The sequence below is a fragment of the Cinclus cinclus genome, chromosome 2 (genome assembly GCF_963662255.1).
Source record: "Cinclus cinclus chromosome 2, bCinCin1.1, whole genome shotgun sequence".
NCBI lineage: Eukaryota > Metazoa > Chordata > Aves > Passeriformes > Cinclidae > Cinclus > Cinclus cinclus.
In genome coordinates, this window is record NC_085047.1 from 55697379 (window position 1) to 55721187 (window position 23809).

The 23809-nt window shown below is 39.8% G+C and overlaps 1 protein-coding gene across 1 annotated transcript; it reads left to right on the top strand.

The window, feature by feature from the left end:
* Positions 1-5898: 5898 nt before the first annotated feature.
* On the top strand, positions 5899-23486 carry RCBTB1 (RCC1 and BTB domain containing protein 1). Its single transcript, XM_062514748.1, has 11 exons — positions 5899-6137; positions 6982-7132; positions 7587-7753; positions 10355-10513; positions 11604-11711; positions 12660-12802; positions 15525-15715; positions 18750-18876; positions 19345-19496; positions 20116-20246; positions 23041-23486. Exons 1-11 carry the CDS (start codon positions 5907-5909, stop codon positions 23179-23181), a joined length of 1701 nt encoding a protein of 566 aa, XP_062370732.1. The 5' UTR covers positions 5899-5906; the 3' UTR covers positions 23182-23486.
* Positions 23487-23809: the final 323 nt, after the last annotated feature.

Genomic DNA, 23809 nt, shown 5'->3' on the forward strand with positions numbered 1-23809 from the left:
AGGCAGGGAGGGAGAGGGTCCTTGTGGCCGCAGTAGGGCTGCGGTGCGGACCCTCACCCGCGCTCTGTGTCGCCGCCAGACGCTTTCCCCCGCAGCCCTCTGGAAGGCTCCTACTGCGTGTCCTTAACGTTGTGTGTTCTTACTGATTTTTTTTCCTTTTGTTTTGTTTTTATTTTCCTGGTTCGTGGTGTCTTCGGTTTATCCTTCCCTTTTGTCGCCGGCTTCCTGAAGCCTGGCTGAGGTAGCCGGCTGGTCGGGGAAAAAAAACAAAAAAACCAAACAACATTAAAAAAAGGGGGATGTGGTGCAGGAAAAACTCAGCGCTTTTTGTTTTTCCTCGCCCGGCTTTCTCTGAGCTTTTACAGCGTTTGTTCGGCTTTTTAACGCGCTTCTTCTAAGCTGAAGGGGTATTTGTTTTGTTTTGTTTTTTAAAGGAACTTGCAGAGCTCCAGTTTGGAAAGCTCTTGCAAATTAACGCTAAAGGAATATTTATCTATTTTGCAAGGAACTTGCGGGGTTCTGATTTAGAAAGTTCGAGTGACCCATTTATGCTGTCCTCTACTGACGGAAGGTAAAATGGACTTTAGTCATTCCGACAAGGGGTGGGATTAAGAGAAGAGGGTACAAGGCATCATAAATGGAAATGTGTTTAGAGCACAGAGTTTTTTGGGAAAAACTAAGGAAGCTGTTTGGAAATGCATTCGTTCTTTAGCGCCTTAACATGACTGTTTCCCCTTGAATGCTTATCTCTTTATGCATCAGATTGACAGGCATTGCCTTAGAAGATGTGTGGTAACCAGTGAATGGATTTGATAAGTTGCACTAATAGCTCAGCGGAGGGGAAAAAAAAAAAAAAACGAGGCGAAGCGTGGTTGCAATTAAAGTTTTGTAATTGGAGGTTTGTTATTGTGGGTGGATGACTGTCATCCTCAGTAAAGGTGGTTTCCTGTGGCTAAACCAGTCATGTTCAGTAGCATTTACATGCATGATTGTGCTTTTTGCTTGCTTATCTCTCTCAGCTGGTTGCTCAAAAGCAAACAGGAGGTCTGGTTGTCAGCCCTTGTATCAGCAGTCTTTTCATCCCCTGCGTGGCTCATTAAATGCGTCTGAAAATAAGTTGTGTAGAGGTTTGGAACACATGAGTTTTGCCATAGAAATTTTGCTTTCTTTAAGGTCCAAGGAAAGTAAGTTAAAGCACATGTTTTCAGGGAGTGCAGTCTCTTCATTGTCAGGGAGAATGCCTCAGTAACATCACTTGGTTCATGCATCTACTTAATAGTATTGTTAATATAATAGTAGTAGTATATTGTTTCCATGTTCCTTCTTAATGCTGAAGCATGAAATCAAAAAAGGCAAGTGTGGACTGGGGGAAGATTGCTGTGATGTGAAGGATCTGATTCTTCCTTGGTTAAGGTGTACTGCAAATTAAAAAGGGTTTAAATGTGCCAGTCACTCTGTGTTGTTCTAAAGCCAGATATCCCAGCTTTTGTGTTCTCAGTGCTGTTCATAATTCCCAAAGACAGTTAAGAGAAATGAAGGCCTGAGCCTGCAGTTTTTCTGTGCTGGAATAGGTCTGCCCAGCTGGAATAAACTGCAACTTTGGAGCCTGAGGAAAGAGTGAAACAAACAAACAGGCGATTGTGTTCCAACAGCCTTTGCAAGTAGAGGGATAATCCTTGAGGAGTTAACTGTAGTATTTTTGTTGCGAGGACAATCGGTACTGTTTTCCCGGTAGGATGTTGTATTAGGCTATTGTTCTATCCAGTGTGGATTTATTTAGCTGAACTATAAACTCTGCAGAGCGGTATCTAAAATTATTTTAACAAAGCTTTTTGTAAACGCTGCCTTTTTTTTTTTCTAAGGCAGGGATTCATGTTTCATGTGCCTCTGTGAATTGGCTTGCAAGCTTTTTATTTAGTAAACAAATTACTGAGGAGATGAATGTCTAGGCAGCAGATTAACACAGAGTTTTTGAGGGGCCTATGGCTCCAGAAGCGGGTGGCTTTTTAAAATTGCGAGCAGATGTAGCTGTTTTCCCCCTGATGTTGATGCCTACCCCGAGGTCAGTTTCTTTTTCATCACAATATGTGGCCAGTTCAGTTTCCCTTCTTTTACAAGTCGCCTTTTCTTGCTTATTTTTAGCCTAAGTGAAATTCAAGGAGTGATCTTAGTTTCTGTTCCTGTTTAGATACTGAGGTTGTTGGATCATTTTGGAGATGTCAGAGTGGTGAGAAGAGGTGTTGTTAATATAAACTCCCTCTGCTGGTTGATTTTGCAGCAGAAATAAAGCTGCATTGTGTTGTATAATTATCTCTTCATCATACAGCAGAAGTTAACAGCTGAGAGGTGGCATGCAGTGTTTCTAAAAACAGCTAGAGCAGCCAGTTAAAGCTCAGGGCTTTTATATTCATAAGGTTTTTAATTGCACTTAACTTGAAAGCTGTGTGTTGATATATGACACACACTCCTCAGAGCTACCGCTGCCTTGTTGCACACAGAATCTGAGCAATAGCTTGAAAGCTGTTAGCATGCAGAATAAAATACCTTGACTACTTGGGGCTCCATCTGGTTCATTTGCTCTTACAAGCTTCTCAGCTGAAGTGCTGCCCTTGCACAGTGTGTGATGTAGCAGGGTCCTGTCAGGAAAAGTGAATAACCTTAATTCTGGGACTGACACTGCAGGAAGGGTGAGTGAAGGACGCTGGGTTTCTCTGTGCTATTGCTTGCAATGCCCTGTCTGGAGTCTCCGGGATCATCAGCCTTTCATGGCAAGGATTTGCGCAGAAGAAGCTCTGCACACGCCCGTCCCCCCCAGATTCAGGCAAATGTTGCACAGGGATGAAGCGTGAGTATGGTTGGTGTGAGGGGTCAGTCACAGGATCACAGAACATCTGCTCTTTGGGAAGGTGTGCAGCATGTCTTACAGGGTACTAGAATCAATTTGGTTTCAGCTTTGATAACACTGAGTTACTGGCACTTCCATTTTCAGGCCTACATTTAAAAACAGATTCCTCAAATAGGTTTTTTGTCACTGTAGACTTTTTTTTTACTCCCTTCCTGTGACTGCCAGAACTTTTAGTGGAAAACTAGGAAATTGGCTGGGGTTGTTAAGGAATCTGTCTTCAGAGAGGAAAAAGGTGATGCTTTTACCTAGGTGGAGCATTTGTTTTTTGTGGAAATAAGGTGCAGAGCTTCCTAGTTTGTGTGTAATTTCTCTCTGTTAGACAAAAGGATAAAGGAAAATAGCTGCTGTTGCTGCCATAGGAGTGTTGGAAACCAATATAATGATAGGTACTCCAGCAAACAGCAGAATCTAAGGACAGTAGTTAATATTTCAAGAGGAGGGAAAGTGTGTCTTTGAGGAGAAACACTGCATATTACATAAAAGGCAAGAGAGAGTTTTTTGTTTGGTTGGTTTAAGGATTTTTGTGGACTTTCATTGGTTGCTAAACCGGGATAGACTTCAGGATTGAGATTTATTAAAGAAACAAACTAGGCAGTGGCAGATGAGTTGTCCTTAAGAACCTTTTCAGGAAAACTCCTGAAATAATTGTAGACTTCTAGTAACAGTTGAAATGGCTGAAAATATACAGCGTTGTTTTGGATAAAGCAATGTTAACACCTGTTAACAATTTTAATGATCTTCACCTGTGTGTGGAGTAAATTGCTCACATCTCCAATTTGGGAAGTCTTGTGTGCTTGAAAGCTTTTGTGTTAGTTTGTCTGACAAGATGTCAGGTTGAGCTGGGAGGTGTGGGAAGTGCAGCGTAACTTGCATAAGTTTTGAAAGTGCTTGCAAAGGTTTTGTCAAGGAGCAATGATTAACTGAGTCATACAGAGCAGAAGAGAAATCAAATGGGTTAGATACCTGGTGCACAGATCAGGACGGGAGAGAAAAGGCAACACATATTACACTTGCTACTTTTAGAGTAGAATAGGTTCTCTGGGTGCTGTAAAACATGTCATTTGCTACAATATTATCTAGCAAAATCACACATTGTCTTCATATCTTAGGTTCACAGGTTATGTTGAAAACTACTTCAGTGAAGAAAATAAGTTTCTAATATCCAGGTTGACACATTTGTACTTTGGCTGTTTTATATTATATGAGACAAGTTCAGTAGGTGAAGTCAGAAGGGACACATCCTTGGTCTGCTCAAAAGAACAAGTAATTGCTGCCTTGTTTTAATTGATTGATAGAGTCATACATTAAAAGATTTGCCAAGATGAGGTAACAAATCTTAGCAGCTAACTAGGCTATGCTTGTAACTGGACTAGAAATTAAGGAGGCTTAAATGCCTCCAAACCTGTTTAGCTGAGTAGAATGTACTATGCCTTGGCACCAGGTAGATTTAAAAAAAAAAAACTGTTCTACAAATAAATTAAATTATGAATTTGCTGTCTGGAGATTTCAGATGTTTTCAAGGCCTGCTTGAAATGTGAAATTCAGAGTTAAGTCAGGCTCTTAGTAAGAGAGGAGCCTGTAGAACAGAGCTGGCTTTGTTGGCTCAAGGTTATGAAATCTGATAAGGAAGCAACCCTGCCTGGATTTTGTTTGTGTTAGGGTTTTTTCTGTGGACATAATTCCACAGTGACCTCAGTGTTTCTCAAACTTCTTTTTTTTTTAATTGTTATTATTACAACTTTTTAAAAACTCCCTTCTTCCAAGAAACATCTGCATTGAGTAACAGCTGACTGCTTTTGCTAAATGGCTTTCTGAAGCCAAGTCTTGGTTGTCAGCACAGTTTTGAGAACCAAGCATCAGAAGAAGGGCAGAGAGGCTGTCTTGTGTTCTCACTGTTATCCATATCTGGTAGCCAGGCTTCATCAAGAGGTAGCCTGACTTGAAAGCAACACAGCAAAGAATGAGGGGATTGGGTTGCACTGGAGCAAACAACTGAAAAGGGAAGAGCTAAGTGTTGATGAGAGGATGGCATGTGGGTAGAGACTGCAGTTCTTAGCCATGGAATGATTTCCCTGCCTTTTTGCTTTCTACTGTTTTATGATGATTTGTCTTGTCGCTGACGTTCTGTGGAATTCTTCACCTAATGCTCTCCACATTTCACAAAACTTGCTCATAGCTCTGGGCATGAATCATAGATCGTAAGTGGCAGAGTCCCTTCAGTGTGTGAGTGATGTGTGCAGAGTTGAATGCCTCGATAAGCTCTGGATGTTTGTGCTGTCAGCTTTGCTCTTGAGCTGCTGCAGTTGTCCTGAGGAAACTGGGAAGAAGGAGCACTGGAGAAGGATGGAAGGATGTATACACTAGTGTTCCCTGGCAAACATCTCTGTACCCTGCCGTGTTTCCAGCTGTTAATGTGATTCACCTTGTTCCTAAGTAACAGATTATGGCAATTTTCCTTAATTGCTCTCTGATATGTTTCACTGCCTTAATAACACAAGCTTGTGCTTTCCTGCCCTCACAAATATTTTTTGACCATTACAGCTTTTGATTACACAGGAGATGGCAGATTTGGGTCATGTTCACAACAGCTCCAGCCTTATTTTTATTTGCATGTTTCACATATGTATCAACTGCTTGCTTACATGGCATTTGTAACTTGGAAGACTAAAAAGAAATTCAGAAGTGAAAATTTTATACATTGGAATTGCAGCTGAAATCCTCTTTGAGAATTCCCTCAGAATTCCACTCTGCTACCAGTGGATATTTGCTAGATCACAAATTTTTAGTATGTTTGCTTGTTAAAGAGCAGATGTTCAGCTGTATTGGATATAGTTTACTTACATACCCTGTTAAGAAAAGAATCTGTTTTTCTGGTGACTAGCTTTTTTGTTCACATGGAAATACAATTGCATATTTCATACAGAGTAGAATATTTACTTTCAGAGCTAGGTGTCTTTTTTTCTTTCCACACAAAGGAGTTAATTTATCTTATTTTCTATTAATGAAAGCGCCAAATTCCCTTTTTAATAAGCTTCTGGGGTTTTTTTTGTTTTTGTTCCAGCAATGTCCTCTTGCTGGTAGAAGTGTCATGACGCACAGCAGCATCATGGTGGATGTAGGCAAGTGGCCAATATTTACCTTGCTGTCCCCCCAAGAAATCGCTTCCATTCGGAAGGCGTGTGTGTTCGGAACGTCGGCCAATGAAGCCATTTACATCACGCACAACGATGAGGTGAGACTGGCATCGAGCTGGGCAGCTGCTCCACAATCAGCTGTCTTCAGAACGTTTGTAGATTAATAGCCTCTCAAAAGCATTATGTGAAATTTGTGTTTTCCAAAGCGTCGTGGATATACCATTCCATTTTTTTGTGTTTTGTGTGGGGACTATATAAACAGACTGCTAGAAAACTTTCACATGGTAAAGGCTAGGATGATTACATGCATTTTTGAAGGCAGGCAGAATTTAAAAGAAGATGTGGTAGCTTGAAGTTAAGTGCAAACAGGTATGAAGATAGAAAACGAGGTCATGGCTTGCTAAGTAAAAAATACCATGAAAGAATATCTCTAGATTTTAATGATTCAGAAACTTATAAGTTAGCATAGTGCTGCTGAAGGAAAACAAGTCAGGTGTTCTGGGATGTATTAATGGGAAGGCTTCTCATAAGACTGGCTAGAGAGGGATTTTTTTCCCCTTAGTCCTATTAATAGTGCCTGTAGAATGAGCCTCCTACAGTATAGCTCTTTACATGCTTATGCTTTATTTGCTATTTACAAGCTGCTTTTAAAAGAAGGTGGTATCTTCCACTTTTCACAGTTTCAGACTTTTTATGGTGCAGTTTCTGAAAATAAAAAGCCTAATTTCTATGGCTGTACAAATATGAATGACTCACAGTCATCAGTTAACGTCCAGAGTTCCGTGTGCTGACTCTTGAGGTTGTTGATGTCTATGCAGGATGTCTCTGGCCCCTGGAGGTCCGGAGTGAAACTGTGTCCCCAGTTAATGAAGACCTGAGTATTATACATCTGTGCATACCTGAGTATAAAACAGTTGAAGTGAGTATTGTTTTGTTTTTCAGGTATTTGTTTTTGGACTGAATTGCAGTAATTGTTTGGGAACTGGAGATAATCAGAGCACAATAGTACCAAAGAAATTAGAAGCCTTATGTGGAAAGAAGATCTCCAGTCTCAGTTATGGAAGTGGACCCCATGTTGTTCTTTGTACTGAAGGTAGAAAATTAACATTTAGTTCAGAAACACAAGTTAGAGATTTTAACTTCGACTTGCATGTAGCAGGAATGGATTATGGTGTAATTGTATTAACTTGTTAACTAGCTAACGTACACTAAGAGGTTCTCCCTGGTCTTAAGTGGAAGTAAATGGATTTTGTAATTGCTAAAGTTTCCATTTCCATTATGTTGAGGTTGTAGCATTTTACTCTGTCACTTATGATATACTTTGTTTTAACTGTGCATATCCATGTATTTCCACAATCTAGAGGATATGCTGTGATATATGAATATGAAACAAAGTTTGTAGTTTTCTAGCATACAGGTGATTCTTGTAATAGTTTCACTTTTTGTTAACTTCCTTTCAATTTCATGTTGGTAGTTGCTAATTTCTTAAAATTCTGTCTTAACCTCCCTGGAATTTTTAGTGGTTTTCATCACAAATATTTTTGCAGATGGTGAAGTGTATGCTTGGGGACATAATGGTTACAGCCAACTTGGAAATGGCACAACCAATCAGGGCATTACTCCTGTTCAAGTTTGCACAAATCTGTTAATAAAGAAAGTGGTGGAAGTAGCTTGTGGCTCTCATCATTCCATGGCACTCTCATTGGATGGGGATGTAAGTTGAAACCTGTTCAAATCTCTTAATCTCCTTGTTGAAGTGAATAGTGGAGGTGACCTTGCTTGAGTTTGAACTTCTTTCTGTTTCTACATTGTAATTACAAGCATAACCTTTTCTCTTGCTGCCTTCAGACTACGGTGTCCTTTTCTTTAGAGCAGACTTGAAAACAACCAAAAAGAAAACAACCCCAAAAACCAAATTATTAACCCCCCTTGCCAAAAAAAAAAGAAGAAAAGGCAACCCCCAAACCAAGGGAAATACAACTTAGTAAACTTTTGTTTCTCATAGGGGTGAGACTAGAAAGATGTTCCATTTAGAGGTGAAATAATGATTTGTGAGGTGTAAAATGTAATTTATTTGCTTGCAGTTCTGTTAGTTAAGGGGCGTGTTGAGTTTGTATTTACTAGGTTAGAATTTAGTTTATTTCTTATAGAAATGTCTTGCATTTCTGCACTGGTACTGCAAAAAAATGTTGCTCTGCACACCTCTGAATACCTTGGTGTGTGGCTAATGAAAGAGCACTTGGTTTATATCCAAGTCTGCTTTATGCTGTTAGTTTACGTGGCTTCAGGCTATGTGTCATGGGAAACACATACAATTAGTTTCCACTTATGCAGATTTGACCAGTATATGCATAGTGGAAAATCTGGTTTCAGCTGTGCGCTAACAAAAAAAAAAAGCTCTAATTTTAAAACCTAATTAAAAACAATGAAAAGGGAAACAACAGTTCTTCTTCCTGGTAATCTGAGCATGTCTGTGTTGTGGTTCAGTATGGAATAATAGTGCAATAGTAATACCAAGTGTTTTAAGGGTAGGAAAAAGAGATTGGGTTAAGTGATCTGTGTTTTGTCTGGAAGAAGAGCGTACACTTAAGAAAGATTTTTGTGCTGTCATGTCTTGGTTAAACTACAGAACTTGGTGAGCTTGCAGGAAGGAGAGGAAATTCACGCATTACTTACACTAGAGGTGCCAGCTGCTGTGTGCTTGCAGCCTGTGAAGGCCACCCTGTCCCGTGTCATAAATATGACATGCTTGAAAACTCAGTGAAAGCAGGGACATTTCTCTGTGTTAACCACGGAGTTGGTATTTGCAGCAGGCTCGCCAGTGCAGCTCATTGATGTACTTTAAATCCATCCCTGGTGTACCTTGTGGTGACTTGGTCTGTTTGTACTCTGAGCTTTTACCAGAACTGAGTGCACTGAAAGCAGCAAAGTGTGTTAAGCAGTTTTACAGAAAGATTTGGCTGCCAGCTCCTTTGTGTCCTGATATGCCTGAAGCCTCAGAGAAATGCTGAAGTTGGAAGTATTTGTGGAATAATTAGCTGGTATGGTTCAGTGCAGCTTTAATGCAGTGCAAATATTATGAAAAAAGTATTTTAATGATAGAACTAAGGGAATGCAGGCATTCATGCTTTTCTGGCACGTCCTTTGGCATTTGGATTTACCTTCTGAGACTCTCTACCTATATATTTGCTGTTATTGAAATTAAAGTATTTTATAAAGCATCTTCAAATATTCAGTAGGAATCAAAGATTCAGCAGTTAGAAGTAAAAAATCCAAAGGATTGATTCTTTCTTTTGTTCATATTATTAATTGTGAGTGAGTTGTGTTGGTGGGGGGGGGGGGTCTTTTGTTCTTGTCTTTGGTGGGTTGGGTATTTTTTTGGTACTAATGGAGGTGTTCATTTTTACTGACTTTTAATGACTGTTGCAGTAAACAGGCAGCTTCTGGCACCAAAGGATGTGTAGGCTTCTCATGAGGGTACCTATCAGGGTGCTTGTACTGCCAAGCGTGTCTGGAAGGTGTTTCCAGGAGGGCAGATTTTTGAACTGGGTGAAGCACCACAGAATGAACCATCAGAAAGTTTCATGCCAAGCTGTGGGCATGTATTCATGTAGTAAAAATAGGAGGCACTGAAAACACAAGAGTTTTAATTTTTTTTGGTAGCAAACTACTTCCCCGTCTTCCTGACTTTCAGATAAAAGGAACTCATATTTTCCCTTGTATTAGTACTAGCTTGCCACCAGAAACTTTAAACTGACAGAAATTGTGGTTTTTTTTTGTTAATGCCACTGTGTGAGAGAATTTAGCTACTGTGAAACATGGGCTGACAAAACCCTGTTCTTTCACAGCTCCTGAAAGATGTAGAAGAGGTATGATGAGTATCCAGCAATAACTAACCTTGTTTAGAGTTCTGTGAAGAAAACTACATAGCTCTAAATTGGGGAATTAAAATGTGACTGGGAAACAAATGACGTTCTGGCTTCTCATTCCAACACAAAATTATGAAGACAATGCTCTTTGTCTTACAGTCTGACTTGTATGTAGTATGGGAATATGTTCCTTTTGTTTTCTGTTTTAGTCAGATGCTTTCATTCTGTTGCGATAAGTTGGAAAAAGTGCTATATTCCTATTTGTTAAACAAGTCCTAATGCTGTTTATAATATTCATCTGTTGAAAATGAACTTTAAGCATTTTAGTTTGCTAAATAGGAAAGCTTACCCAGTCTGGTGCTGACTGTGGGAAGATTATCTATTGCTATCATTACTATTATTAAGCTTTAAACTGTGTGGTTTTGTTTGTTTGTTTTTATGGGCAGCTGTATGCTTGGGGCTACAATAACTGTGGTCAAGTTGGATCTGGATCTACAGCCAACCAGCCAACTCCTCGCAGAGTTTCCAACTGCTTGCAGGGTAAAATTGTAGTTGGCATTGCTTGTGGCCAGACCTCCTCCATGGCTGTAGTAAACAATGGGGAGGTAAGTGCTGCTGCTGCATTCCTTCATTCTCTGTTACCTGAATCTACCCTGTTGGTGTCTGAATATGGAGAAATGCTGGCAGGGAGCACTCAGGTTAGGGCTGTATTGACAGAGTTATCCTGACAACTTCTGTGACACCAGCTGCAGGAAAATGCTGCAAGTAGCTGGAGATAGTCTTTCAATATTCCTTCTTATGGCAAAGACTGTATTGGAACACAATTCCTGCTGAGTCTGCAACTGCAAGCATTTGTCCAGTTGTGTTAACCACGTCTGACTTCATGTTGCAATAGATCATTTAACATAAATTATGTTAAATTCTTTTAATGAGTCTCAGATTATTTTTTAAAGCATGCACAATTAAAGAGTTAATTTTTCTGCAAGGATACATTGACTGATCCTATTTTTAAACACATTGTTTAATTACCAGCAACAAATCCAAAGCATTCTTTTGAACATTGCCCTCCCATTGTGCCACTGTTCCATTTGACTGAAGTTTATGGTGCTGTCTTGCTTTTAGGAATGAACTGTAGCCTCAGTTTTACTTCATTTCACCAAACAGAGGGTTGTAACTCCTTGGGAATGGGAGAACTGCCAAGTCCCTGAGGCTGAGATGGGCGTTCATTGTATTTCATATGTCATGGTGTGTCCACTGTAACAAAACTAAAGGAAGAATTAAACTGGAGACTTCCATTTAAACTGATCAGTTCATCAGAATAACTAATTTAGTGTTCTCCTTTAAAAAAAGAAAAAGGAAAAGTAGTAAGGACAAAGGATGGTATAAAAGTCAAATTGTTGATGCTATGGGAGAGATTTTAGTGTGGTGTAAGTTTATTGCAAAATTCCTAGTAGTTCAAAGACATGTTTTTTAGCTTCTTTAAAAGGTAAATGCAGAGCAGAGAAATGGAATGCAGTTTATTTTATTTATGCAGTTATTTTAATATCTTTCAACCTTCTCTGTATTGCTCTTCAAATAGCACACACAATTTTTTAAAAATAAGTACTTCTTTTTGGCTTGTGCTCAATACTAAATCTTAAATGCTCCATACTCCTAGTGAGGAGTAGCTTAATTTTGTTTTCCTCATGCACTCAGGTTTATGGCTGGGGTTACAATGGCAATGGCCAGCTTGGCCTGGGGAACAACGGGAACCAACTGACACCATGCAGAGTGGCAGCGCTGCACAGCGTCTGTGTGCTCCAGGTATGCCCAACGTGGAAGTGAAAGTGCATTCCTGCTGCTAGCTTCTGCTGGAACCCTCTCTTTGGAATATTATACTTGCTTCTAGATTTCACTAGTTCCAATGCTATTTTTTTTTTTTTTTTTGCTACAGTGAATTATATTTTGCTTATACAACCTGCAAGTAAGCTGTGAAATACTTGCTTTGGTGAATCTTTAGAAAGATTTAAAGTTAGCTGCTGTAACTCCTAGTAAATTATGCTGTGTATACGAATTGCATTTTTGTTACAAAGTTGAATTAAAGGGTTTAGTCAAAGACAAGATGAATCAGATGTTCAAATTTTTTCTAAGCATTCTAATTCTAGTGTTCCAGTTAGCCCTTTAGAAGCAAGGGGAAAGACAAGAAGCATGGGGGTGGGTTTGAGTGGTGATTTGGTATAGTTTGGTTTGTTTGGATTTTGGTTGTTTTTGGGTTTTTTTTCCCTAGCTAGAGAATCAAACTGAAATTTGGGATTTCCTGGGTTTTTTGGCAAGGTTCTGTAGAGTTGAATGTGATAAGTTGGGTGAAGGGTTGTTAGCTGTTGAACTTCAGCTCTCCTCATTACAGAGTACTCATACTGTACAGTATTCAGAATAATCCAGCTCTGAAATACTTTCAAAGTATTGCAAGATGTAATGAAGAACTTCAGTGTTCCTCATGTGAAGAGAAAGCAGGTAGCATCTAGGAAGACTAGTCTAGTGTGCAGTAAATTACTTGGGAGCAGCCAATTAAATTCATGAAGCTGTGACTTTTGCAGTACCTACAGCTAACATACCCTGTGTTAGCTGCAAGTACTGAGAGAATGAACATTGTGGTGCTGAGTGAGGAATGCCTGAGATACTTACCATGAGCTAGCCAAAGGTAATGTGTGCAATATTTTGTTTCTCGTCTGTGTTTGGTTCAGGAGTAACGCTTTATACATTTACTTACAGATTGCCTGTGGCTATGCACACACTCTAGCACTAACAGATGAGGGCTTGCTCTATGCCTGGGGAGCTAACACTTACGGGCAGCTGGGGACTGGCAATAAAAGTAACCAGCTCAGCCCCGTGCAGATCATGATGGAAAAAGAAAGGTAATTTTGCTGAAGCTCTTTCTGGATTGATAAAGTCTGAGCATGTGTTAATGCAGTCTCTAGCACTGGAAGCATGCATGTGTAGGGCTTGGTGGGTTGTTTTTCTGTTGCCAATGTTAAAAATATGGGAAAGGATGGTAACTTACTGTTTACAATAAGCACTGAGTGCTTTTTGCTGTCTGTAATGGTTATTGAACACAATCACATTTTGTATTTATCTGTTACTGAAAGATAATGGATGAGTGTTACACTATTTGTGTATGGTTCCTGTGCTTAAAACTGGAGCTATGAAATAAATAAGCCAAGCCATGAATTGAGGCCTACATTAAAAAAAAAATGAAATTGGGGAGAAAGGAAACACCACCTTTGCGGGAAGTGACCTGTGAGGAAAAGCAATTTTTGAAAGGTTGAAAATTGTCCAATATGAAAACAGAACTCAATTTGCAATATTGCTTGAGTGAAGGACAGTTAGTACCAGTTTTTATTACTTCTACCAGTTAGTAGTTTGTAGTTCTTTTTAGTTTCCTGAACTCATAAAATAATGAAATTAACTCTTGTCATCATCCTCATACTTGGGGATAGCTCTTTTGCTCCTGACCTACAAATGTGGACCTCAGTCCCATTCTCTAGGCCCTTGTATACATCTACAGATTAATGTATCTTGGTCTGTAGATCTCTTAATTTGCAATCTCCTCTTCACTAGGAAACACTTCTGCTTGGCTTTCTCCTCCATCTGGGAAGTCATTCCTATTTTTTGTTGTTTCTCCCACTTAGCATTAGATTAAAAGCATCTCAGTACTGAGAATGTTTAAGAGCTTTAAAATGGGGGGGTGGGGAAAGAAGTAAGGAACTATCACAATAAAAAACACTGAAGTGGGGGCTGGCTTCTCTGTGAAGGAGCTGACACTAGTGAAGGAAAATGAAATATTCTTTAAAAAGCAGTGGAAGAGAAATGTGTACATTTGCAAATAGATACACTTCGTTTTGCTAGTGAATTATTTAATGAGGGAACTATTGTGTTTAGAACTGTACATGAACTCAAGCATGGGATTATAATAAAACTGGCATTTGTTCTATGGATGAAGGAGAGGGGAAAGTAGAACTTCTGCTTGGGATCTAAAGGAGAGATAAGTCACTTGAACTTAGTTATATTGCTTGACTTGGCTCCCTTGGAAACAGTGCTAAAAGTGGGTGAGCAGTCATTTCCCGTGAAGCGCATTACTGCTGCTCCTGATCTTTTAGTTATGTAATTCTTTTGTCATTTATATTTAATGCTGGCAGCAGTTACTTAGGAAGTTTTGTTTGGTGCTGTCTTGAAAAGTATTGCACATACAGTTTGTAAGGAATGTTTAGACTTTTTTAGCTTGGAGGAACAGCTGTGAAGGTCAGCTTCCTGAATTTTGGTATTAAATGCATGCTTAATGTGTTACCCTGTACATGTACTGTAAGAATGTGTTCTGCTGTACTGCTGAAGTGTAGTAGTGAAAAGAATAACCTGTTCAACTAAGAAAACGTTTGGAGAAAAAAGTAGTTTAGCTTGATAGATGTGATAAAAAGTAAGTTGTCCCTAAAATAAATACTCTATTATGTGACTTCTAGAGATGTTGCATGGAGGTGCCTAAGTTGATAGTAGTGTAAAGCAGCCAATCAGTTTTGTATGCCAGAAATTATTGATACATAACTGAAAGTGATGTAGATTCTTTGAGTTTCGTCTTGAAATAATTTTGCACTTAAAATATGAACGTTGTGTGAAAACTATTTTTTTTTTGCCTAAAAATCTAACTCTTCATGGATATTGTTCTGTAAAGGAATGAGCGTTTTCGTGTATGTATTCTTAGATTGCTTGTAAAGGTATTTGTTTGTCCTGGTTGATGTGTTTCTGGCACAAAAACATGAAATCCTCTGATGTGTTTTTACCACAGAAAAAACAGGAAAGAAAAATAAAATAAGTTTTATTTTGAACAGGGGAACCTCCCTGTTTTGCTTATCACATTCATAGAAACTCTGGCAATGTCTTTGTGGTGTTTTAATTGGAACTGTGTTTCTTCTCAGTTCTTGCAATGTTTCAGATAAGAATCTAGGGATTGCCTGAGCAACGGGAGAACAGAATAGCTAAGTGAGCATGAGCAGCTTTAGTATTTTAAAGAACTGTGTGAGGTGGATGAAAGGACTAAGTAGACTTCATTTAAAAACAACTATAGGTCTTAAAGGATTCATTCCCCTCAAACGAAGCACTGTGTTTCATGTTGAATTTCAGTGTTGAGGAAAGTAAGCTTAGCAGCAAAAAACGAATTCTGAAGTACAGCCAGCGTGTTAGATCTCTGACCTACAAAACCTACAAAAATCAAATTAAAATGAGGTAGAAGAAATTTCTTCTTAAGAATAAGTTTCTGACATGTGTTGGTTTTAAGGGAGGATAAACAACTTGATTTTTCTTCATCCTTTTTGCATGGTTATGAAAAAATAGGAGGAAAGTCAATTGATAAGAATGACATTGTTAAAGCAATATCTGATAACAGTAAAATCTACAAGCAATCTGAAAATGTCATTTTGGGATTTTTTTAAAAAAAGCTGTTCAAGAAGTATCACATTTCCGCAGGAGAAAACCCGAAGTACAGGATTGTTGCTGTATAGTTTGATTGGCTGTTATTTTGGTGAGGCCTTTGGGAAGTCCCTGGATTCAGTACCTGAGAGTGCCTTACCGTGTTCCTTGTGCCCGCAGGGTAGTGGAGATCGCCGCCTGCCACTCTGCGCACACGTCGGCGGCCAAGACCCAGAGTGGCCAGGTGTACATGTGGGGCCAGTGCCGGGGCCAGTCTGTGACCTTCCCCCACCTCACCCACTTTGCCTGCACTGACGATGTGTTCGCCTGCTTCGCCACCCCTGCTGTCATGTGGCGCCTGCTCTCCGTCGGTGAGCCCCAGCTTCCACAATCCCTGTGTCCGCTAGTGATTAGTGCAGCATACTGCTTCCCTGCCAGGTTCCTGTTTCACGGAGGAAGGCTTGGCAACTCGGCAGCTGGTTGTTTGTTCCTTCTGAAGGAAACAGTCTATTTCAGCAGCTGGGGATACAGGGTAGGCTTAACAAAGTTGTTTGCCAGTGTGCATCGAAAGCAAACCCTGTTTTACCATTGCACAATGAATATTGTGTATTTCTTATGTTTGAACTCTAGTTGAGGTTCAGGAAGAAATCCTGAGTAATTTAACAAAACTGGGTTGTGTGTGTGTGGTTTTTTTTTTTTTTTTTTTTTTTTTTTTTGTTTCGGTTTTTTTTTTTCCCCCCCCTCTTAAAACTATTCCTGCTTGGAAGACTACTCCTGAGGCTTGGTTTTTTGGTCTCTAACAACTTTGGATTTTAACTGTCATCTTGTTAGCTTTCCTCTTGTTAGTATTTGTCCTTCTAGGAGTGAATCTCTTCCCTATGTTTTCTTGTTTTGAAAGTAACAAGAATTCCAGGTTTTCCTTTCATGAGATGATTTGTTTCTTGATCATGAGATGATCAAGTCCACTTAGTTTGACTTTTCTCAAAGACAGGCAGATGTGTAAATAATAGTTCCTGGGAAACAAGACTCTTATATAATTGCTTTTTCTGTTGGTACTTTCTTATACTGCCTTGGATTACTCTGTGGGATGCAGTCTCTGTGTCCAAGAAATAAGCTCAAATCTTTTTTATTGCTTTTCTTTGATCCGCATACTGCTAATTCTTATTTGACCCCAAATAGGATATAAAGGGCTTAGCTTGCACTTCCTGGAAAACACAAAGGTGTTTTCATGTTAAAAAAGTAAGGATGCTTCATCTTACATCTGCTGCCTCAGTTCTCAAGATGTCTTGGGACATCTAATCTATTTTCATATTGACAACAGACCCTAATTTTGTTAGTCCCTGTATGGAATTGTTTTTGGGGAGTGATGTATTACATCCTGAGTAAGCTCTCTCCAGTAAAGCCTCCAGTAAAGACTTCACTCCTGCGTTTGGCTTGTCCTAACCCAGCTTTTCTGTCTTACCTTCTCATTTGGCATGGTACCACATGTGTAGAGGTCCAGGTAACAGCATCTCACCTGTAGGAGAGAATTGAGTAGAGTTACTGAAGAGAAGATTAACTTTGAGCAGTCTGCTCCTGAGTAAATCTAAGTCTGCTTTTATCCCATTTGTCACTTTCTCTGGTCTGTAATCCTCTGCAATATGTGCTGGTCTTGTTCCCTCTTGCCTCCAGCACTTGTGGAGGTCTCATGGCTGTCTAATCTGTTGACTTTTGCTAATAGTTTTGCTGTTTAAATGACATGTCTCCTTGGTTTCAAGTTCCTGGTTTCTATGAGGTATTCCCAGACTGAGTATAGCCAGATGTCTGACTTCTGTTACCTGTACTTTAATTCCTCTTAGCCTTTGGGGATTGTTCCCCGCTTATTCTGGCAATCTTACCGAATATTTAAATCAGAAGAATTAATTCTGTGGGCATTTTTAAATCTCCATTTCCCATAGGCATGTTTCCCTTTCCCACCTATTTTAATCACATAGGAGTAAACCCTTTGTTTTTTCTTGGGCTTTTTTGTTTGCTTGGATTTTTGCTGTTTTGTTTTCTTGGGGAGAGCTTAGTCTGTGTAAAGGTTGTTCTTCTTACAGTTACGATGTCTCTGCCAAAAAATGAATCTGACAATCAGGATTGGCTGTGGTGAAGTACAAATCTGCAACCTTTTTGGCGGACTGAAAGTATTTGGAGTGAAAGTTGATCTGCATAGCTTAAACTAAGCTCATGATCTAGCAAAGAAAAATCACATGAGCAATGGAGAGGGATTGGAGCATGGTTTAGTTCGGCCAGAGGAGATGCAGTTTCTGTGGGTGGCAGTGCAAGGTCTTGCCAGCTCTTAAGTAGATGGTTCCAGCAGTATTTCTTTTTAAATAAAAAATAATTTAGTGTCCCTAATGGTGAAGAGTGGTGTGCTGATTCTATATGGGTGAACATATACAGTCATGTGGGACACAGGAGACAGAGTGCATCCCATTTAGTAGAAATCCATTGTTTTTCTTTTCCATGCTTCACTTCTTAGAAGCCACGTGCTTTGAAACACAGTTAAGATGCATCAAAATAATGGGTAAAATTAGGTTTTCTAAAACTTCGGAGGCCTTGCTTTACCAAAAGCCCTAGATAGCCTGTGCTGCAATTCCTGTATAATTTCTAGAGACACAGAGTGGGATCTCTGTGGGATCAGTGCCATAGGCCTCAATAGAGAGAACTGTGGTATCTCTACTTTAATCCACTTTCAAAATTGCTGAAGTTCTGTGTCCTTGGTTGTACTTTCAGCAGCACTGCTGTTGGATTTTGTGCTGTTATAACTGACTCATAAACTGAGTAATTGTTGTCAGTGTTTGTTCATGTTAATGAGCCTGGCAAAGACCTCATCAGCCTGCCGGCTGTATCTGACCTGCCAGCACAGAAAGGTCACCATGTGGTGACCTGTTTTCCTTTTAGGCCTAGCCCACACTGACACTGTCATTTTGGCTGGAGTGCTGCAGGCCACGTCCCCAGTGAGTTCAGGGGTATTGCAGCATCCCACTGGCAGTGCTGTGAAGGTCAAGGGGCAGAGCTGAGCTGAGCCTGCACAAGCACTGAGCTCCCTGGAGGCTGGGAATCTCATGGGTAGTCCCCACATGGAGATGGAGTTCTCCAGGTACTTCCCTTAGTGCTGTGCTACCTCTGTGCCATGGGATGGAATGGGAGCTGCTGACCACCGCTGCCTGTAGCTGTTGTGGAGCAGCCCTTCCCAACAGGAAATGCTATTGGATTCATTAATCCTTCTCATTTTGCTGCTTAAGCCAATGGATCCGTGACATGGATCTGTTTTCCTTGATACATTCTTTGCTGAGTTGCTAGCTTTAGTTAGTGATAGGTGTGTTCCATTTAAGATGCTTTAAACATCTTGTTTTGTTTGTTTTGAAATTGTTTTCGTAGAGCATGAAGACTTTTTAACAGTAGCAGAATCTCTGAAGAAGGAGTTTGACAGCCCAGAAACTTCAGACCTGAAGTTCCGTGTGGATGGAAAGTACATCCATGTCCACAAAGCTGTTCTGAAAATCAGGTAGTGGTGATGTTATTCACAGCTCTTATTTGTACAGAACAAACTCTTAGGATATCATCAAAGGGGCATAAAGAAAGAGGGAAGGAGGGACTCCTAAACCTGTAGGAGGTAGCATCCATATATCCACGATAGCTTTAAATGAAGTGCTTGTAAAAGGGGTGGTCCACATTCATTTTTCACTGAGCCTGTTTTTCCTGGGATAATTAATTCTGTTAACTTGGGCTGATTGTATACACAAATTGTATACACATTTGTATACATCAATGTTTCTGTAGCAGGATAAAATAAGAGTTTTATTTAAATGCATAACAAAGTCTACAGTGTTAGGAGCTAAACATGGACTGCTGGCTCTGATGGGGCATGGTAAAATATTTGTGAGTATTGCAGAGTGCCCCAAATATGTGTTTCAGAGGGACTGTAACGTAAATTTGTGTGAACATAGTGTTCCAGATGATGTCTGTCTCCTAGGTGTGAACATTTCAGAACCATGTTCCAGTCATACTGGAATGAGGATATGAAGGAGGTGATAGAAATAGACCAGTTTTCCTACCCTGTGTATCGTGCCTTTCTTGAGTACTTGTACACGGACAGTGTGGACCTCCCACCTGAAGATGCAATAGGTACTGTTAATGGGCCAATTGTGTCAGAAAGAAGCATCCAGAAAAACTGGGGCAGGGCATGCAGAATAAGTGACTAAATACAGGCTTCTAGTCCAGCCTGTAGTGGGTTTTACCAGTGATTGATTAAGCTGACTTGAAAATGCAATTGTAGCAAACTTAACTACAGCAAAAATGGTGCATATTTATAAATTAACTATGAGCAGTTTGGTCAAGGTTGGCAGAGAAACTATTTCTCTGGGTGAAAATGCTTGCAAATTTTACTAAATTGAGTCAGTTACTGTTGGGCATACTATCAGAGAATCTCAGTAGATCTGATGGGAAGGAAACTTGGACAGCAGAGCGATTACAGCAAGCTGCAAGTCAAGCCCATAGTATTCTTCTACTCATGTTGTGATGCCTGCCACTAGGTATGCAAGTCAGTAGGACAGCTTTCATATTTACAGGGATTAACAGGAGTGCAGAATGAGATAATAAAAACCCTTTCTTTGCTTGTAATGTCCATTTTCTGAATAGTAACCTACTTGGACATTGGAGATAGAGCTTTGCAGGAGCAGAAACTGATGTTGAAGGAGCAAAGATCATTTTACAACTGACTGATAAAATTGTGTTTTAATTGCAGGGCTTTTGGATTTGGCTACTTCCTACTGTGAAAACAGACTGAAAAAACTGTGTCAGCACATTATCAAGAGAGGAATTACTGTGGAAAATGCATTTTCATTGCTTTCTGCTGCTGTCAGATATGATGCAGAGGTAAACTTCTAAAGCTTAGTCTCTTAAATGGGTGGCTGCTTCCTGACTTAAAATATGGAGAAAAGCAGCTAGTTACATTTTCAAGTAAGCTCTCTTAACTTTCATGTAATAGTATTTGCCATTTTCAGAATTTGAGAATGTTGGACTTGCATCTCATGGCAAATACGGTTTTTGTATCTCATTTTTTAATTGTTATTTTTTCCCCATAAACCAGTACTGGGAAGGTGATGGAAACACTAACTCTGAAATGAAGGGAGGGTTTAAATAGAAAGGAAAAGAAGTAACATAATGAACAACAGGCTTTTAATCCTGAAGTTCCTTATTTGTAAGGCTGTCTGATGACATGTGGGATTTCTTTTTGGTTGGTGGAGTGGGTTTTTGTGTTTTTGGGTTTTTTTTTTTCATTTTTGTTTTGTTAGGTACAAATACACTTGCAGTTTTCAGAGTATGCTAATGAAGTGTCAGGACAAGAACTGCTTCATGGGCCTTATAAACGTTGAAGACAGAACAACAGTGTATTAAAAGGGGAGTGAAACCTCCTCACTGTAGAATGTCTGACTTCACTACTAGATCCCTAACATGCTGCTTTAGGAACTCATTGGGAAATATTCCTGGGCTTGCTTTGGCTGTTTGTGTTCAGCTGTATCTGTGCATTGCATTGGCAACTTTGCAATTGGTTGGTTTTGAAATTGCTACTCATGCTTCTAAAGCAGTTTTTTGGTACTCAGTAAATCAACTTACTGCTTTTTCTTGTACTTAATTTCTAGCAGCTGGCATGCAGGTTGCCCTAACTTATTTCAGAGCCTTGAATTGTGTTGCTTGTTTGATAGATCTTGCCCAAAGGCAGTTTACAGACTGATCTACTGTGAATAGTGATGTCTTTAATAGAAGTTCATGAAAAATTCCCATATTTTAGCCTCCAAAGATGGTTTGCAGGATAGGTCTTGGGTGTGTGATTGATTCTGCTTGTAAGGGCTGTGAGAAATCCAGTTACTGTGCCTCACCTGTACCTCCTTAGCTAAGTGAGGCTAGAACCATAGGCTTCAGTGCTGCTTCCAGGAGAGAATGGGTGATGCTGAGGGGTTGGGTGTTAACAAAAACTTGGGTTTATATGCTGCAGTGCTGGCAGGGGGCTTGGACTTGCTTGGCTGATGTAGTTAATTCAGGGGGGGTGTGTGCCTGGAAGACAATGCACAGAAGAAGCTGTTGATTAGTTTCACTGGTTTAAAACACCTCCATGACATGAAACTCCTGCAATTTCTTTTGGTGGCTAAGTCCTTAGCTGTACCTTGTGCCTTTATTCACCTAAGTCTATATTAAGTACAGTTTGCTGGGAGCTCATCCATCTGCAAATGAAACTCAGCCTTTCTTTTTATACAGAACTTTAGATTTTCCTGAGTTACTTACTAATACTACAATAATTCTTTTTATTGTATGCTTCTGTTGCATTGACTTGGAATATGATTTTTTAAATAAAGCAGTGCAAAATATTGTAATGTGTATGATGTAATTTTCTTTAAAATGCTAGTTAATTCTGTTATTCAAAAAAACCCTGTCAGTGTTCAGTTCTAATAAGCTTGTCTTTTTTTGTTGCACAGATGCCACACAAGTCAAGATCTGCAGCTTCAGAATGCCTGGTTTTAGGCCAGGATATATTTTTATATTATTGTTGTGTCAAAAGCTGTCACTGGCACATGCAGTTGTTCTAGTTTCAGTACTGACCTTAAGAGAAAACATGAATATTATTCAGTCTTTCATACCTCATGGGGCTTAGAGAGCTCTGCAAGTTAATGCCTTCCTGCAGTGCCCAGTCTGCTGAGCGGCCAAGGAAGGGTGTGTTCTGACATGCAGGGAGTCCTACAAACATCTAATAAGGAAATGAGAACAGGGTGGGGAGTTGCCCTTTTGTCAGGGCTGCAGCATCTTCCTTAGAGCAGCTTAGGATCTGCACCACAGAGTAGATTTCGTCCTCAAAGGACAGCTAGAAATAATCTGAGTGGGAAGTGTTCTGTGGGGAACCTTATACTGACAAGGACTGTGCCTTCTGCTCTTTAAGGCATCCTCTGTCTGACATCACCCGAGTGCAATGATGGTTGTGAGGCTTTTCTCATTACTGCATGGGAGGCACTTCCAAGTAAACTCAAATATTCAGAGCTCACTGTCTTCAAGAATTGCTGTGCTGCACTGTGCTCTGGTACTGCCTTTGAATCACATTTGAGGGACCTGTGAAGTACTTTGTAGCAGGAGTCTGTTTCTAATGCAAAGAAAGACCTTCTGCCTAATCTCTGCTGTCCAAACTATCCAGTCAGGATACGTGTACACTGAGCCTGGGGACACAGAATTTCAAGGCTCTAGCTAAGCCCTTCAATAAGCAGGAAGGTCAAGCAACCTTATGAACAGATTTGTTTATATTGTGAAAGAACTGAATTTTCTTTATCCACAGTCTTGGTTATATGTCATTACCTCAGGATCTCCTATTTTACTGGAGTTTCAAAATAGTCAGAGAATGCAGATGAAACTCTTCAAGCGCAAGAACTTAAAATATATATTGCTCAGAACAGCTGTTTGGTTTTTTTTTTTTTTGTGACTGCTGCTGTATAGTGAGAAACAAATCTTGGTTACTTCCCCTTGTAGCTGCATTTACATAGTGACTGTTGGGGGGAAACACTGAGAGCAAACACTGGGTGTGTTTGTCTAATTCACTGCAAAAATAAAACTAACTGCCATTTGTGCCTTAATGAAATTTTCAGTGATGGAAAGCAAGGATAGTAACTTTTTTTTTTTCCCTTTTTAGGACTTAGAGGAATTCTGCTTTAAGTTTTGTGTCAATCATTTGACGGAAGTGACACAAACTACAGCATTTTGGCAAATGGATGGTCCCCTGTTAAAGGAATTCATTGCAAAAGCCAGTAAATGCGGAGCCTTTAAGAACTGAGAAAATGATGCCGTAAGTCAAGGTGTTTGTAGGGTTCTTTTTCCAGCTACAGCGTAACTGTGTGGGTCCAGTCAAGTGTTATGTGGTCTCTTCAACCACAGGACCTGAAAGGTCACAGTGAAAACAAATGTTTTCAGAGCTCAGGAGTGAACTGTTGTAAATATATCAAGCAAAAATACTCACTTGCTTTTAACAAACCCAGATGATGGAACCAGCTCGAGATTTCAGGTAGAGAGGAAATGCTGCAGTGTGCAAAGGATTCTGGCTGGTGTTCTGGACTTGCCTTTCCAGCCTAGGAAATCTGTTCTAGCACTGCCTGCTCCTATTTCCAATTTACTGTTTGGGGTTGGAAAATAGTCTGACCTGAGCCACTGAATGGTGTCACTTAAATCATTAACTCCTTGGGATTATAGAGATGCAAATGGCATGGTTATCTCTTCCTGTATTTGCATGATTGTGAATGAATTGGCCATTTGCTGTGTGTAATTAACCAAGTGTATCCAAAGCTTCAAGTGTGCAAAAATTATGTATCCTCAAAGCCTACGCAAGTGACTTTGAAGAAAGGAGTTATCTAGGAAAACTGATTTGAAGCAAAACTCTATATTTGGGTATATTTTAATATAAGTTG